At 36.7% G+C, this 18,364-nt stretch overlaps 4 protein-coding genes across 4 annotated transcripts; 3 read left to right on the top strand and 1 right to left on the bottom strand.

Annotated features, from left to right (window-relative positions):
- The first annotated feature begins 285 nt into the window (after positions 1-285).
- LOC111806728 (pentatricopeptide repeat-containing protein At2g31400, chloroplastic-like) lies at positions 286-4,903 on the top strand. Its single transcript, XM_023692164.1, has 5 exons — positions 286-376; positions 457-2,552; positions 3,215-3,431; positions 3,536-3,720; positions 4,568-4,903. Exons 2-5 carry the CDS (start codon positions 616-618, stop codon positions 4,830-4,832), a joined length of 2,604 nt encoding a protein of 867 aa, XP_023547932.1. The 5' UTR covers positions 286-376; positions 457-615; the 3' UTR covers positions 4,833-4,903.
- A 1,252-nt stretch (positions 4,904-6,155) lies between these two features.
- On the top strand, positions 6,156-9,134 carry LOC111806729 (stachyose synthase-like). Its single transcript, XM_023692165.1, has 4 exons — positions 6,156-7,616; positions 7,716-7,893; positions 7,994-8,361; positions 8,465-9,134. The coding sequence occupies exons 1-4, from the start codon at positions 6,156-6,158 to the stop codon at positions 9,026-9,028; spliced, it is 2,571 nt and encodes an 856-aa protein (XP_023547933.1). The 3' UTR covers positions 9,029-9,134.
- A 275-nt stretch (positions 9,135-9,409) lies between these two features.
- On the bottom strand, positions 9,410-12,290 carry LOC111807758 (stachyose synthase-like). Its single transcript, XM_023693626.1, has 4 exons — positions 10,851-12,290; positions 10,583-10,760; positions 10,055-10,422; positions 9,410-9,973 (listed from the first exon to the last, which is right to left on the bottom strand). The coding sequence occupies exons 1-4, from the start codon at positions 12,288-12,290 to the stop codon at positions 9,410-9,412; spliced, it is 2,550 nt and encodes an 849-aa protein (XP_023549394.1).
- A 2,961-nt stretch (positions 12,291-15,251) lies between these two features.
- On the top strand, positions 15,252-18,265 carry LOC111806611 (stachyose synthase-like). The gene is made up of 4 exons (XM_023691987.1): positions 15,252-16,776; positions 16,846-17,023; positions 17,111-17,478; positions 17,582-18,265. The coding sequence occupies exons 1-4, from the start codon at positions 15,316-15,318 to the stop codon at positions 18,143-18,145; spliced, it is 2,571 nt and encodes an 856-aa protein (XP_023547755.1). The 5' UTR covers positions 15,252-15,315; the 3' UTR covers positions 18,146-18,265.
- Positions 18,266-18,364: the final 99 nt, after the last annotated feature.

The raw sequence follows: 18,364 nt of genomic DNA, 5'->3' as shown, positions 1-18,364 counted from the left end.
AACAAATAATACTCTCACCATTGATATGAGACCATTGGAGTTTAGGGAATAATTATGAGTTTATAAACAAATAATACTCTCTCCATTGGTACGAGACCATTGGGTTATCATACCATTGTCACTAATAAAAAAAAGAGTTTATTCTTAGGATATTAGTTATCTTTTTAATGCATTAAAATAAGAGTTAAAAAAAAAAAAAAGCTTGAAATCAAAATAATGGTGGCGATAAGAAAAAGGAGTCAACATTTTGAGAGTCCGTGTGGGACAAGGTTGGCAGAGTGGCATGGATGTAACAAAAAGGGGCCCAGAAAGAATCCAAAGGCGCAATCTCTGATCGTCTCTGGAAGCGGGAGGCAATGGCTGATGAGGCATGGGGGTGGGTATTTCAATAGCTTCTTCAACACTTCATCCATCTTTCTTATCTCCTTCACCTAATTACTCTCTTTCTCTCTCTAGATTCTTACCCATATCCAGAATTTCATCTGGGTAGTCAGTCCGCCATCAATGGCCGTCATGGCCTTCATGTATGTTTATGCCCTTCAATCACTGTAAGTAAGTGTTTCTCTATCTGGTGTTGCTTTCTTTTCTTGTTTCTCTTTCGTTTGAGGTGTTGCAATGGCTTCTACTCCACCGCACTGTTCAATCACCACGGCCAAGCCCTACCAAACTCATCAATACCCACATAATAACCTAAAAAACCATCGGCGCCAGAATGGGTCTGGGACGACCACCCACGCGGTTTCTCTTGTCAAACCATTGCCCCCAACTCCGAATCACAGTGCGGCTAAATCCGCCTCTACTTCTACTTCTACTCCGCTTTCCCAAAGCCCTAATTTCCCCTCTCTCCGGTCTCTCTCCACCTCCAAATCCGAGCTCGCTTCCAACTTTTCCGGCCGCCGTTCAACTCGATTCGTCTCTAAGTTTCACGTTGGACGCCCTAAATCCTCCATGGCTACTCGTCACACTGCGATTGCTGAGGAGGTGCTGCACCAGGCCCTTCAGTTCGGCAAGAATGACGCCAGTTTAGATAATATTTTGCTCAACTTCGAGTCTAAGCTTTGTGGGTCGGAAGATTATACGTTTCTGCTCCGGGAACTTGGGAATAGAGGTGAATGTTGGAAAGCAATTCGATGCTTTGATTTTGCTGTTGTTAGAGAGGGAAGGAAGAATGAGCGAGGTAAATTGGCTAGTGCGATGATCAGTACGCTTGGTAGGCTTGGTAAAGTTGAACTTGCTAAAGGGGTTTTCGAGACAGCATTGAGTGAAGGGTATGGGAACACTGTTTTCGCATTCTCTGCTTTGATAAGTGCTTATGGAAAGAGTGGTTACTTCGACCAGGCTATTAAGGTGTTTGAGTCCATGAAAGATTCAGGATTGAAGCCAAATTTGGTTACTTATAATGCAGTGATTGATGCATGTGGCAAAGGAGTAGTTGAGTTTGGGAGAGTGGTGGAGATTTTTGAAGAAATGTTGAGGAATGGGGTCCAACCTGATAGGATCACCTATAACTCGTTTCTTGCTGTGTGTAGTCGAGGAGGGTTGTGGGAGGCCGCTCGGAGCTTGTTTAGTGAGATGGCAGATAGAGGGATTGATCAGGATATATTTACTTATAATACACTTTTAGATGCAGTTTGCAAAGGTGGGCAGATGGATTTGGCTCATGAGATTATGTTAGAGATGCCTTCGAAGAAAATATCGCCTAATGTGGTTACTTATAGTACAATGGCTGATGGATATGCCAAGGCTGGTAGATTAGAAGATGCACTAAACTTATACAATGAAATGAAGCTTCTGGGCATTGGTTTAGATAGGGTTTCGTACAATACATTGGTTTCGATCTATGCCAAGCTTGGAAGGTTTGAAGATGCTCTGAATGTTTGCAGAGAGATGGGGAGCTCTGGAGTTAAAAAGGATGTTGTTACTTACAATGCCCTTCTAGATGGATATGGAAAACAGGGGAAGTTTACTGAAGTTACCAGAGTATTTAAGGAGATGAAAAGAGACCGTGTATATCCGAATTTGTTGACGTATTCTACCTTAATTGATGTATACTCTAAAGGTAGTCTATACGAGGAGGCAATGGAGGTCTTTCGTGAGTTCAAACGGGCTGGACTGAAGGCTGACGTAGTTCTTTATAGTGAACTCATCAATGCTTTATGTAAAAACGGTTTAGTGGATTCTGCTGTATCGTTGCTTGACGAGATGATAAAAGAGGGGATTAGGCCTAATGTTGTCACTTACAATTCCATAATTGATGCCTTTGGTCGTTCTACAACAGCCGAATCTCTAGTTGGTGCATCTAGTGACAGGCAAAGTGAATCCCCATCGTTGATGTTGATCGAGGGTGTGGATGAGAGGGAGACGGAGAACTGGGACGATGACCATGCCTTCAAATTTTATCAGCAGCTTGTTTCTGAGAAAGAAGGGCCTGCAAAGAAAGAAAGACTAGGGAAGGAGGAGATCGGGTCCATCTTGAACGTCTTCAAGAAGATGCATGAGCTGCAAATAAAGCCAAATGTTGTAACCTTTTCAGCAATTCTAAATGCATGCAGGTAAAAGTCTTTAACCAGCATTTTCCTTCAAGATTTTGCTATCTATACTTATTTTCTACCAAATCAAGTTATTTTAGCCATGTTTTTCTTAATCAATAGCAGCCTCGAACTTACAAAACTAGCATTTTGACCTGTTATTAGGATGCAAGATGAAAAATTTCCACATAAACAAGTTCTATGAAGATCGTAGATTTAGGGAAGACTATCCGTGCATATAGTCCTTTTCTTCTATCATCCTTTATAATTATCTCTTAGAACGTGACGTGCATTGAATTTTGTATAACGTTCTGGTATATTTAGATGGCATTGACAAGCTTGCCCTACCAGTCAAATATTTAGTATAAATAATCCTCTGTTGTATTTTATCTCATTCGCAAGTCAAATATACCACAAATCACATTGGGCAATAGTTGGTGACCTCCTTTTGTCTCATTTTTTTGTAACCCTTCTCTTGAACAAGGGCCATCGAGCCAGAGCCTCACGTCAACAATCTTTCTACGTGGTATCGTTTTGCACTTCAAAGCCTCTTTGTATAACTCTCTCAATTCAAAGCCTCTTTTGTTAGTCTTTGTGGTTGCTTGCTTTGGTCTTATTCCTTATTATTCACTATAATCTCAAGGTGAATTTTGATCCTAATTGTGGAATTTGAGTTTTGGGTGCAGCCGCTGCAAATCAATTGAAGAAGCTTCAATGTTATTGGAAGAGCTTCGGTTATTTGATAATCAAGTCTATGGTGTAGCTCATGGACTCCTGATGGGCTTTAGTGAAAATGTGTGGATCCAAGCACAGTATCTGTTTGATGAAGTGAAGCGGATGGACTCTTCCACTGCATCTGCTTTCTACAACGCTTTGACAGACATGCTGTGGCATTTTGGTCAGGTGATGTCTAGGAAATCTCAAGCTGTTCACTCTCATTCTCTTATCCCATTTCTTTGATATACTAATACTGGTTTTGATATTTGAAAATTTTATCCTCTCTATAGAAACGAGGGGCACAATTGGTCGTACTTGAAGGAAAAAGACGCAACGTATGGGAAACTTTATGGTCCGATTCTTGCTTAGATTTGCACCTCATGTCTTCTGGAGCTGCTCGTGCCATGGTTCATGCTTGGTTGCTGGGTATTCATTCTGTTGTGTTTAATGGTCATCAGTTGCCAAAATTATTAAGGTACGTTCATTCCGTCATTCGCTCTTGCTAATAATTCGTTATGCATATTATTAGATATTGCTACTTTTTCATATTACTTTTAGTAGTTCGTTCGATCTCCGGTTATTTAATTGTGTTAGCTTTCTTAGTTACTCAGGTATTGACTTGTGTCTTCATGGACTTGTTTGTACCTAATGCTGTTTATACCTTTCTTAAATGACTAAAGCCTTGTTTTATTCACCAAGGCGTAATGTGGTATCTTCGCTTCGATGGCATGTCAACGAGTCGCCAATTGGCATGAAGGGAAGTAGGATTGTATTTCAAGGAGCATAAAATTAAAACGAAAAAAAGCAAAACAATAACACGTCCAATTTCGGGACAGATTCCTAGAGTCTTTTTGTAACGGCTCAAGCCCACTACTATCTGATATTGTCCTCTTTGGGCTTTCCCTTCTCTCCCTCGAGGTTTTTAAAATGCGTCTGCTAGGGAGAGATTTCCACACCCTTATAAAAGATGCTTCGTTCTCGTTCTCCTCTCCAACCGATGTAGGATCTCACACTCTTGGTATTCAAATGGCTTACGATGGGTGATAGCACCCCCTTATGTGATAGAGGGGCGTTTCTTTGGCAGGCAACATTCTTTGCGTCGTCTTAGGATCTTTGGTTAGAGATAAATAGTAGTGTATTTAGTGATTGGGAAAGTCCTTCAGAGGAGGTTTGGGACCTGGTTCTGTTTCAATGCCTCTTTCTAGATCTGGTTTCCCTTTGTTTGTATAGTCTTTTTTGTTTTGCTCTCGTATTCTTTCATTCGTTCTCAATCAAACTCATTCTTTTCGAGCAAATTTCTTACATTTTAGTCATCGTGCCAGCATTCTGACTGGATGGGGTAAACACAGCAAAGTTGTCGGGGACGGAGCTCTGAGACGGGCAATCAAGGCACTTCTAGCTAGCATGGGGGCGCCATTCCGGGTTGCTAAATGTAATATAGGTAGGTATGTATCAACAGGCTCTGTGGTGGCTGCCTGGTTGAAAGAGTCAGGTACCTTAAAATTGCTTGTTCTTCATGATGATAGAACTCACCCAGATAGTGAAAATGTGGATTTAATTTCCAAACTGCAAATGGTTTCCTTGTAGCAGAATTTGTATAATATTATCTCACACATCAGAGTTATGAGAAAATTTGGCTCAGAGAAATGTTTACTAAACATTAGAACAATGCCTCTCTTATCTCCTATCTCCGATGTTACTCGAAAAATATATTTGGTATCTTTTTCTTTCGAGGATAAGTTTTGCCCATATGCTTATCATATCCATTCACCATCGAACCATTACTTTGAACAACATACTATCTAAGATTTAAGATGCACCATAGTGACTCAGACAAGGACGTCTCTAAACAACATGCCTTGATCCCTTAGAGGCATCACCACAACTGTTGTCCTATTATTGAGGGTATTGTACTCAATCGATAAAATCTTTTCCGTCATTATTATACTTCCACGAGTCTTTCGCTTATATCTCGAATCTTTATAATCAAAACATCTCTATCAGAATTCTTCTATGACAAGATAGTCCAATAATAGTTTATCCCCTTCATAAAATACCATCTCTAAAAGTTTATCCCAAAGTACTTCAATCGATCTATGTGGTTCGAGATTTAGAATCCTCGCCAGATAAGAACAAGAATTTGTGTATAGGGTTTCCAAATTCTGGAAGAAACTCAAAAAGTGAAAGAGATAGAATAAAAGAAAAGCAAGTGAATGTAGATAGGAGATGCTAATTAAAAGAGAAATTCTTGCATACATTTTGAGGAAGAAAACAAAGCCAAAGTATCAATCAATAGATCACTCATTGCTTTGGAATATTGAAGCCAATGCCTCTTTGGCCCTCTTCCCAACCGAGGAGTTGCCTCTCCTCTCCATCGTATTTCAAACACAAACCGACTACTTCATCATTTGGTATCAGAGAATTATATGTTGAGGATTATTGGGATTGGGAGTGTCCCACATTGGTTAATTTAGTGGAAGATCATGGGTTTATAAGTGAGGAATACTATCTCCATTGGTATGAGGCCTTTTGGGGAAGCCTAAAGTAAAGCCATGAGAACTTATGCTCAAAGTGGACAATATCATACCATTGTGGAGAGTCGTGATTCTTAACATTATAATCATAAATAAACGATCTTAACAAGATTTATGGGTCCAATATCAACTTCCACCGACGTACATAACTAACTAAACTAACTCCTTGTCTAATTTAATTACATTCATGCAGTGGCATCCATCACTCTTCTTCCAAATCTTCCAACCCTTTTAGTTTTGTATTATCATTCGCCTTCTTCACTCTTCTCCCTATAAATCCTTTCCATGCTTTCCATGTTTTCTCTATACAATCCTTTAACTCTTTACCTCTCTGTTAAGCTTCTTCTCATTCCAAGCTCTCTGTTAACCATCTCCCATGGCACCTCCAAACGACACAGCCACCTTAAACTCCTCTGTTCTGAAATCCGACAGCTTGGAGAACCTTATTGATCTTTCAGATGGGAAGATACATGTCAATGGCGTTCCATTGCTGTCGGATGTCCCAACCAATGTGTTTTTCAGCCCCTTCTCTTCCATATGCCAATCCTCCGATGCCCCACTTCCTCTGCTCCAACGAGTGCATACTCTGTCCCATAAGGGTGGATTTCTTGGTTTTCATCAATCGCACCCTTCTGATAGGCTGATGAATTCCTTGGGGAAATTCAAGGGTAGGGAGTTTGTGAGTGTCTTCCGGTTCAAAACATGGTGGTCGACCATGTGGGTTGGGAATTCCGGGTCTGATTTACAAATGGAAACTCAATGGGTCATCTTAAACGTCCCTGAAATAAACTCATATGTCATTATCATTCCCATTATCGAAGGAAGTTTTAGATCTGCCCTTCATCCTGGAACTGATGGACAAGTTTTGATTTGTGCCGAAAGTGGCTCAACTCATGTAAAAGCATCGAGTTTTGATGCTATAGCCTACGTTCATGTGTCTGATAATCCTTACAAGTTGATGAAAGAAGCTTATGCTGCCACTAGAGTCCATTTAAATACTTTTAGACTCTTGGAAGAGAAGCCTGTCACACATCTGGTGGACAAATTCGGTTGGTGTACTTGGGATGCTTTTTACTTAACAGTTGACCCTGTTGGAATTTGGAATGGTGTAAATGATTTTGTTGAAGGCGGCATCTCGCCAAGGTTTCTCATCATTGACGATGGGTGGCAAAGCATCAACAAGGATGGCGAAGACCCGACTCGCGATGCAAAAAACCTTGTTCTGGGTGGGACTCAAATGACTTCCAGACTCTATAGATTTGAAGAGTGTGAAAGGTTTAGGAAGTACAAAGGTGGGTCTTTACTGGGTCCGAATGCTCCGTCGTTTGATCCAAAGAAGCCGAAGTTGTTGATCGCAAAGTCGATCGAGATTGATCGTGTCGAGCAAGATAGAGACAAGGCCATTGAATCTGGAGTTACTGATGTGTCTGAATTTGAAACCAAAATTCAGAAGCTTAAAGCAGAGCTTAACGAGATTTTTGGGAACCAAGAAGAAGAAACTAGTTCTTCCAAGGATGATGATGACGACTCTGGATTAAAGGCTTTCACAAAGGACTTGAGAACAAAATTCAAAGGTTTAGACGATGTATTTGTTTGGCATGCTCTTGCTGGTGCTTGGGGTGGTGTAAGGCCTGGCTCTACACATTTGAATTCCAAGATAATTCCCTGCAAGCTTTCTCCGGGCCTCGATGGCACGATGGAGGATCTTGCTGTCGTGAAGATCATCGAAGGCAGCATAGGACTCGTTCATCCCGACCAAGCTGATGATTTCTTTGATTCCATGCATTCTTATCTTTCTAAAGTTGGGATTACTGGTGTGAAAGTTGATGTGATACATGTAAGTATCTCTAAAACAAAATCTTTATTTTAATTTTTTCAACGTAGTGTCATGAGTAACTAATATGGACTCTTTCGACATACTGTTTGTTCAATTTAGACTCTTGAGTATGTCTCGGAGGAATATGGAGGAAGAGTTGATCTTGCAAAGGCCTACTATAAGGGTCTCACCAACTCTCTCGTTAAGAATTTCAAAGGGACGGGACTTTTCTCTAGTATGCAACAATGCAATGATTTCTTCTATCTTGGTACAAAACAAAACTCCATAGGAAGAGTTGGTAAGAATTTCAAAATTTTACATTTCTCGGTTGTTCGGTCATTGGAATGTTACATAAGGGTCCGTCGAAAATTCACTCCAACGAATATTTTGTTGAATAGGTGATGATTTTTGGTTCCAAGATCCACTTGGTGATCCCATGGGTGTGTATTGGTTACAAGGTGTTCATATGATTCATTGTGCATACAACAGCATGTGGATGGGGCAGATCATACAACCTGATTGGGACATGTTCCAATCAGACCATTTATGTGCCAAATTCCATGCAGGATCAAGAGCCATTTGCGGAGGTCCTATATATGTGAGTGACTCGGTGGGCTGCCATGATTTTGATCTCATGAAGCAACTTGTGTATCCCGATGGAACTATTCCAAGATGTCAATATTTTGCCCTCCCCACTAGAGACTGTCTCTTCAAGAATCCTTTATTTGACAACAAAACTGTTCTCAAGATATGGAATCTTAACAAGGTACTTTCGAGTTCCATCTTTTACTAATTAAAACAATCAAGCAGTTATATCGTTTCCAAACATAGACATTTATTTCATCTTCTTGGTTGGAATTTAACTGCAGTATGGAGGCGTTATTGGAGCTTTCAACTGCCAAGGAGCCGGCTGGGATCCTAAAGAGCAAAGAATCAAGGGGCGTCCAGAATGCTACAAGCCAATGTCTACAACAATACATGTCAACAATGTGGAATGGGACCAAAAACCAGAAACAGCTCCAATGGGAAATTTCGTCGAATATGTTGTGTACTTGAACCAAGCCGACCAAATTCTCCACACGACTCCAAAATCTGAACCACTAGAGCTAACCCTTGAACCATCTACATTCGAGCTCTTCAATTTTATACCCCTCAAAAAGCTAGGTTCCAACATCAAATTCGCTCCTATTGGTCTGACGAACATGTTCAACAGTTCTGGAACTATTCAACATCTGAAGTATAACGAAAAGGGAGTGGAATTAAAAGTGAAAGGAGTAGGAAATTTCTTGGCTTACTCAAGTGGGTCGCCGAAGAAGTGCCTTTCAAACGGAATGGAAGTCGAATTTGAATGGAGTTCGGATGGAAAGTTGAGTTTTGATCTTCCATGGATTGAAGAAGTGGGTGGAGTTTCAAATTTGGACATTTTCTTTTGAGAATTTTTACTACCTAACTTAAATTTGTATGCATTTTCTTGTGTTGTGTTAAATGTTATTTGTTCATCGAGTCATTTCAATTAAATAAAGATTTTTTTTATCATTATTGTATTTTTAATTTTTTTTTCGTGTTAATAGTGTTAATGCTATATTTAAAATTTTATGGATATTTTTCAAACATGGTATCTCGGTAACGATATTTGTTATATTAAATTTTAAGAGTATTTAAGAGTATTTTTATTAATTTAACCTAAAAAAAATAAAATAAAATAGAATAATGATAGAAGCATTTATTTAATTGAAATGGCTATCCATTAGCACACGTGACATTCAACACAACACAACAAAATGCATACAAATTCACTAAGATGACAACATTTCTCAAAAGAAAATATCCAAATTTGAAAATCCACCTGCTTCTTCAGTCCAACAAAGATCAAAACTCAACTTTCCATCATAATCCCATTCAAATTCAACTTCGATTCCGTTCGAAAGACACTTCTTTGGTGACCCACTCGAGTAAGCCAAGAAATTTCCTCCTCCTTTTACTTTCAATTCCACTCCGTTTTTGTTGTATTTCAAATGTTGGATGGTTCCAGAACTATTGAACATGTTCGTCAGGCCTATAGGAGCGAATTTGATGTTGGAATCTAACTTTTTGAGGGGTATAAAATTGAAGAGCTCGAATGTAGATGGTTCAAGGTTCAGTTCTAGCGGTTCAGATTTTGGAGTCGTGTGGAGAATTTGCTCGGCTTGGTTCAAGTATACAACATATTCGACGAAATTTCCCATTGGGGCTGCTTCTGGCTTTTGGTCCCATTCCACATCGTTGACATGTACTGTTGTGGACATTGGCTTGTAGCATTCTGGATGCCCCTTGATTCTCCGTTCTTTACGATCCCAACCAGCTCCTTGACAGTTGAAAGCTCCAATTACACCTCCATACTGCAGTTAAATTCCAACCAAGAAGATGAAATGAATGTCTATGGAGTGTTTTAACTAGTAAAAGATGGGACTCGAAAGTACCATGTTAAGATTCCATATCTTGAGAACAGTTTTGTTGTCAAATAAAGGGTTCTTGAAGAGGCAGTCTCTAGTGGGGAGGGCAAAATGTCGGCATCTAGGAATTGTTCCATCAGGATAAGCAAGTTTCTTTATGAGATAAAAGTCATGGCTACCCACTGAATCACTCACGTATATAGGACCTCCACATATGGCTCTTGATCCGGCATGGAATTTTGCACATACATGGTCTGATTGAAACATGTCCCAATCAGGCTGTATGATCTGCCCCATCCACATGCTATTGTATGCACAGTGGACCATATGAACACCTTGTAACCAATACATACCCATGGGATCACCGTGTGGATCATGGAACCAAAAATCATCACCTACTCCACGAAAACATATGTTAGTACGCAAACTATATAATAAAATTTCCGTTGTTATTAACAAGTTTTGATGCAAATGTTTATCATTTTTTGTTTTGGCTAACTCTTCATTCAATAATGACCCGGAGTTGCTGAAAGGGGAAACAGTTGAGAATCTTACTGGCTCTCCCTATGGAGTTTTGCTTTGTGCCAAGGAAGAAGAAATCGTTGCACTGTTGCATGCTGGAGAGAAGGTTAGTCCCTTTGAAGTTCTTCACAATAGAATCAGTCAGACCCTTATAATATGTCTTTGCAAGATCAACTCTTCCTCCATATTCCTCTGAGACATATTCTAGAGTCTTCATTGAACAAACAGTATCACAAACAAGTTGATAGATTAGTCAAGTTAAATAAAGAACAAACGAAGTTTTTGTTACGGAGAAACTTACATGTATAACATCAACTTTCACTCCTGTAATCCCAGCTTCAGAAAGGTATGAATGCATAGAATCAAATAGATCGTAGGCCTGATCAGGATGAACGAGGCCGATCTTACCTTCAATGACCTTTACAACTGCTAGGTCTGTCATTGTCCCGTCAAGTCCAGGAGAGGATTTGAGGGGAGTTATCTTGGATTTCAGATGGGTAGAGCCCGGCCTTACACCGCCCCAAGCACCAGTCAGAGCATGCCAAACGTATATATCATCTAAACCTTTGAATTTTGTCCTCAAATCCCTTGTGAAAGCCTTCATTCCCATGTCATCACCTTTGTAACAACAGTTTCCATTACCATTGCTTTCAACGTTGTTTTCTTCATCTCGATCATTCCAAAAAATATCAATCAATTCTTGCTTCAATTTTTTAACTTCAGTTTCAAACTTAAATACGTCGTTGACTCCAGATTGAATGGCATTATCTCTATTTTTCTCAGCGTTATCAATCTCGATTGACTTTGAGATCAACAATTTTGGCTTCTTGGGATCAAATGGTGGAGCATTTGGACCCAACATAGTCCCACCTTTGTACTTCTCGAACTTGTCGCATTCTTCAAATTTGTAAAGTCTAGCAGTCATCTGATTAGCACCCAAAACAATGTATTTCATATCTCGATGTGGGTCTTCGCCATCTATGTTGATACTCTGCCAGCCATCATCAATGATGAGAAACCTCAACGAGACTCCACCTTCAAAAAAATCATTCACACCATTCCAAACTCCCACTGGATTGACATTCAAGAAAAATGCATTCCAAGTACACCAACCAAATCTATCCACCAAATCTGGCACACTCTTCTCTTCCAAGAGCCTAAAAGTATTCAAATGGACTCTAATAGTAGCATAAGCTTCTTTCATTAGATTGTACGGATTATCACACACGTGAATGTAAGCTATGGCATCAAAGCTCGATGCTTTCACTTGAGTTGAGCCACTTTCAGCCCAAATCATGACATGCCCATCAGTCCCAGGATGAAGGGCAGATCTGAAACTCCCTTCTATAATAGGTATGATAACGACATATGACCTTATTTCAGGAACATTCAAAATGACCCATTGAGTTTCCATTTGAATATCCGATCCAGAACTCCCAACCCACATGGTTGACCACCACGTTTTGAACCGGAAGATACTTACAAACTCTCTACCCTCGAACTTTCCCAAAGAATTGATCAACCTATCAGAAGGTTGACTTTGAGTTTGGTCAAAACCAAGAAATCCACCCTTATGGGACAAAGCATGGACTCGTTGGAACAGAGGAAGTGGCGCATCGGAGGATCGTACAGAAGAAAAAGGACTGAAAAAGACGTTGCTTGGGACGTCTGATAGCAAAGGAACTCCTTGTACACTGATGTTCCCATTGGAAAGATGAACATAGTTGTCCAAGCTCGTCATGAAGCTAGGTACTTAAAAGACTTGCAGACAACCTAGGTTAGAGATGGTTCTAAGTTCAAACAGAATCTAACCAATTTATAGTTGCAGAGAAGTAATATATATATATATTTATCTTTTTCTAGATAATGTTTTACACCTCACGATACCTTAAAGTTTTATTAAAATTATGTTTTTTTTTAAATAATAAACTAATGAATTTGAATATGATAAACTTATTTTAATTTTAGTCCACTNAAAAAAAAAAAAAAAAAAAAAAAAAAAAAAAAAAAAAAAAAAAAAAAAAAAAAAAAAAAAAAATCTAACAAACAAATGTGAACATTAAAAAATAAAATTTAAAAATATTTGTTATGATTTTGTCTTTTACCTCTGTTTTATATTTCATTAAGGTAGATGAGAATATTTTTTTTAAGGATTTTCAAATAAAAGCTTTAAAAAAATTATAATTTAGATTAAATATAGTATTAATTTAAAATTTTGAATAATATTATTTAAAATAATAAAATAATAAATTTGAATAAATCTNCAAAAAAAAAAAAAAAAAAAACTTATGAAATTCATTCAACACATAGAAGAATACTTAAAAAAAATTGAAACAAAAATTTGTAAAGTGTAAAATTGTATTTTTTTTTAATAGAAATTTAAGATTAAGATTGTAACATTTATCTATATGGAGAAATTTAGGATGAAAATTGATACCATTTTTAAATTTAAAAAATAAAAAATAGAACAAGATATAGATTAAATATAATATTCATTTTTAAATTCAAATATAATATTAAATATAATTAAATAATAAATTTGAACAACTTAAAACTTATTTTAATTTTAGTCCACACACATGTTCACACGTAAGAAGAATAATTACAATTAAGCACATTATGATTTTGTTTTATAAATATGTTTTATAATTTATTAAATAACAATGTGAATATATATATATATATATATATATATATATATATATATATACATGTAAATTGCAACTTTTTCTTTTAAAAAAATTAATGTTAATTTGATGAAACTGAGGGTGAAAATTAATATAATTTTTTTTTTTTTTATAAATATGTATAGCATATGATTTATAATAAATATAGTATTTATTTCAAAAAAAATAATATATATTATTGAAAAAATAAAATAATAAGTTTGAACAATATTTTAATTTTAGTCCAATTAAAAGTTAGATATTTGTTATAATTTTATTTGGTAGGTATGTTTTATAATTCTTTAAACTCATATAAGTATATTTTTTAAGCGTTTTTCCAAACAAGAGCTTATTAAATAGTAAAATTGTAACATTTTTTTAAAATTTAAGGTTATAATTTGATTTAATTAAAAATTTATGAAGAAATTGATATAATTAAACAAATTTAATTGGAAAATTCTTTTATAAAAATTGCATATAGTATTTATTTGAAAATTTTAATATAATATTTAAAACAATAAAATAATAAACTCGAAAACATGGCTTATTTTAATTTAATCCACGTTCTTATACAAAATTAAACCAATAAATAAAACTATCCATTTCCTTGAAAACGTGTTAGTAATAAAAAATTACCTTTTTTTAATTTCTTGTGTAAGGAGTAGTTAGAAATCTATATTATTATTATTTTATTATTATAATAATATTACGATTCAAATCAAGATATAGATAATGTTTAACACTTGAAACTCATCGAGACAAACCTTAATTTAAACGAAGAATAGAGACAGTAGGAAGAAAATTTTCATATATATATATATATATATATCGATACTTTTTTTAAAAAAACCTCGATAAATATACTCAAAAAAAAATTCTACTTAAATATATATAATATAAACAATCGTATTTTTTCTATAAATTCAGTATATAATATGAATAAATATATACTATGCATTATAATGTTTACGTAAAAGTATGATAAATATTATACTATTGAACATAATATTCACATAACAGTATCATCAATATATTATGTAGTATAATGTTCACGGGATGTTCTAAGATATATATCGATGATGATTGTCAAAATTAATGTTTTGTTTTTAATATATCTAGAGAGCATGATTTAGATTAAATATAGTATTCACTTTAAAATTTGAATATAATATTTAAAATAATAAAATAATAAGTTTGAACAATGTGAACTTATTTCAATTTTAATTTACTACCTGTTCACACATAACAAAATAAATAAATAAATAAAAATAATAAATAAAATGACAAATAAAATGAAAATGTTAAAAAATATAATTTATAATTTTGTTCTATACACATGTTTTATAAATTATTCAATGAATACATGTGAGAATATTTTTTAAATAATTTTTAAAACAAAAATGTACTAGAGGGTAAAATCGTAATATGTATATATATTTTTTAAATTTAAGTTAATATATATAACACTATTATATATTTAGAATATAATTTGATGAAACTAAAAAAATGAGAAGATAATTATTATTTTTTAATTACTTTTAAGCTACTATATAGTATAATACAATATGATAAATATATACTATGTAATAAAATGTTCTCATAACACTATAATAAATATAAATTATCAATATAATTTTCACAAAAACATGTTCTATCATATAATTTATTTGATGTAAAAATTATCAATATATTTGACCAAACGTTTGTAAATTGAATAATCTTTACATCAAATACACCTTGTTTATAGTCATAGTTTTTTGTACCAACAGTTATTTTAACAAATGTGACGTTATGTTCTTTCTAACTATATTGAACGTCAGGTTGCAACTCTAGAACCAGGCGACCCTTGAGATTATGCTGCTCTGTGGTCATGATTGCAGGCCGATGTCTATGTGGGTCGACCCATATCTAATTTAATTAAGACTTTTATACAACATTGATGCACGTGGCATCTCCTTGAATTTGGATAGCTTATTTTATTCACTCGTCTCCCTATAAATCCTTTCCATGCTTTCCATGTTTTCTCCATACAATCCTTCAACTCTTTACCTCTCTCTGTTAAGCTTCTTCTCATTCCAAGCTCTCTGTTAAGCTTCTTCCATGGCACCTCCAAATGACACAGCCACCTTAAACTCCTCTGTTCTCAAATCCGACAGCTTGGAGAACCTTATTGATGTTTCAGATGGGAAGCTCAATGTCAAAGGCGTTCCATTGCTGTCGGATGTCCCAACCAATGTGTTTTTCAGCCCCTTCTCTTCCATATGCCAATCCTCCGATGCCCCACTTCCTCTGCTCCAACGAGTGCATACTCTGTCCCATAAGGGCGGATTTCTTGGCTTTCATCAATCGAACCCTTCTGATAGGCTGACCAATTCCTTGGGAAAATTCAAGGGTAGGGAGTTTGTGAGCGTCTTCCGGTTCAAAACATGGTGGTCGACCATGTGGGTCGGGAATTCCGGGTCTGATTTACAAATGGAAACTCAATGGGTCATCCTAAATGTCCCTGAGATAAACTCCTATGTCGTTATCATTCCCATTATCGAAGGCAGTTTCAGATCTGCCCTTCATCCTGGAACCGATGGACAAGTCTTGATATGCGCTGAAAGTGGCTCAACTCATGTGAAAGCATCGAGCTTTGATGCTATAGCCTACGTTCATGTGTCTGACAATCCCTATAATTTAATGAAAGAGGCTTATGCTGCTATTAGAGTCCATTTAAATACGTTCAGACTCTTGGAAGAGAAGCCTGTTACACATCTAGTGGACAAATTCGGTTGGTGCACTTGGGATGCTTTTTACTTAACGGTTGATCCTGCTGGGATTTGGAGTGGTCTAAATGAGTTTGTTGAAGGCGGCATCTCGCCGAGGTTTCTCATCATTGACGATGGGTGGCAGAGCATCAACATGGATGGCGATGACCCGACTCGAGATACGAAGAATCTTGTTTGGGGTGGAACTCAAATGACTTCGAGGCTTTATAGCTTTGAAGAATGTGAAAAATTTAGAAAGTATAAAGGTGGGTGTTTGTTGGAACCGAATGCTCCATCGTTTGATCCAATGAAGCCGAAGTTGTTGATGAACAAGGCAATTGAGATTGATGAGGTTGGAAAAAACAGAGACAAGGCCATTAGATCTGGAATCACTGATGTCTCTCAATTTGAGACCAAAATTCAAAAGCTAAAGGAAGAATTGAATGAGATTTTCGAGAGATATGAAGAACAAAGTAGTGCTACAAGCAAGGATGGTGATGAGTTTGGACTAAAGGCTTTCACAAGGGACTTGAGGACAAGATTCAAAGGTTTGGATGATGTATTTGTTTGGCATGCTCTGGCTGGTGCTTGGGGTGGTGTAAGGCCTGGCTCTACACATTTGAATTCCAAGCTAACTCCTTGCAAGCTTTCTCCTGGCCTCGATGGCTCGATGGAGGATCTTGCTGTCGTGAAGATCATCGAAGGTAGCATTGGACTCGTTCATCCTGACCAAGCTGACGATTTCTTTGATTCCATGCATTCCTATCTTTCTAAAGTTGGGGTTACAGGTGTGAAAGTTGATGTGATGCATGTAAGTATCTCTAGAACTTTAATTTTTTTGACTTATGGTTGCGAGTAACTAATACGTCAACTCTTTCAGACTCTGGAGTATGTCTCGGAGGAATATGGAGGGAGAGTTGATCTTGCAAAGGCTTATTATAACGGTCTCTCCAACTCCCTCTTGAAGAACTTCAAAGGGACTGGACTCTTCTCTAGTATGCAACAATGCAATGATTTCTTCTATCTTGGTACAAAGCAAATCTCCATCGGAAGAGTCGGTAAGAGTTGGTAACAATGCATCATTCGAATCTCACTTAAGGGCTTTTTTCGTTAAAGATTCACTACAACAAATGATTGTGGAACAGGTGATGATGTTTGGGTTCAAGATCCACAAGGTGATCCCATGGGTGCGTATTGGTTACAAGGAGTTCATATGATTCACTGTGCATACAACAGCATGTGGATGGGGCAGATGATACAGCCTGATTGGGACATGTTCCAATCAAACCATTTATGTGCCAGTTTTCATGCAGCATCAAGAGCCATTTGTGGGGGTCCTGTTTATGTTAGTGACTCAGTGGGCGGCCATAATTTTGATCTCATAAAGCAGCTCGTCTATCCTGATGGAACTATTCCAAGATGCCAATATTTTGCCCTCCCCACTAGAGACTGCCTTTTCAAGAATCCTTTATTTGACAACAAAACTATTCTCAAGATATGGAATCTTAACAAGGTACTTTCTAGCTCCATCTTTTACTAATTAAAACACGTAAACATTTATATCTTTTTCAAACACCGACATTTATTTTATCCTCTTGGTTGGAATCTAATTACAGTACGGAGGTGTAATTGGAGCTTTCAACTGCCAAGGAGCAGGATGGGATCCTAAAGAGCAGAGAATCAGGGGACGTCCAGAATGTTACAAGCCAACGTCCACAACAGTACATATCAAGGATGTGGAATGGGACCAAAAACCAGAAGCAGCCCCAATGGGAAATTTCGTCGAATATGTTGTGTACTTGAACCAAGCCGGGCAAATTGTCCACATGACTTCAAAATCTGAACCACTAGAACTAACCCTTCAACCCTCTACATTCGAGCTCTTCAATTTCATACCCATAAAAAAGCTAAGCTCCAACATCAAATTCGCTCCTATTGGCCTGACAAACATGTTCAACAGTTCTGGAACTATTCAACATCTGAAATATAACGAAAAGGGAGTGGAACTAAAAGTGAAAGGAGTAGGAAATTTCTTGGCTTACTCAAGTGGGTCGCCGAAGAAGTGCCTTTCGAACGGAATGGACGTGAAATTTGAATGGAATTCTGATGGAAAGCTGAGTTTTGAGCTTCCATGGATTGAAGAAGTGGGTGGAGTTTCAAATTTGGACATTTTCTTTTGAAAAATTTTACTACCTAAGTTTAAAATTTGTATGCATTTTGTTGTGTCGTGTTAAATGTTACGTGTGCTAAGGGGTCGATAGCCATTTCAATTAAATAAGGCTTTTGTTTCTGTGATGAGACATTTTAGGGCTATTTTAGTTTTGTTTCTATTTGATAATAAATTTTATAAATTAAAAAAAACAATAATAAATTTTATATTCATAAACTTCTTACTATGT

The sequence above is a fragment of the Cucurbita pepo genome, chromosome LG12, assembly GCF_002806865.2.
Source record: "Cucurbita pepo subsp. pepo cultivar mu-cu-16 chromosome LG12, ASM280686v2, whole genome shotgun sequence".
NCBI lineage: Eukaryota > Viridiplantae > Streptophyta > Magnoliopsida > Cucurbitales > Cucurbitaceae > Cucurbita > Cucurbita pepo.
This window is presented reverse-complemented; position numbering and strand designations above follow the sequence as displayed.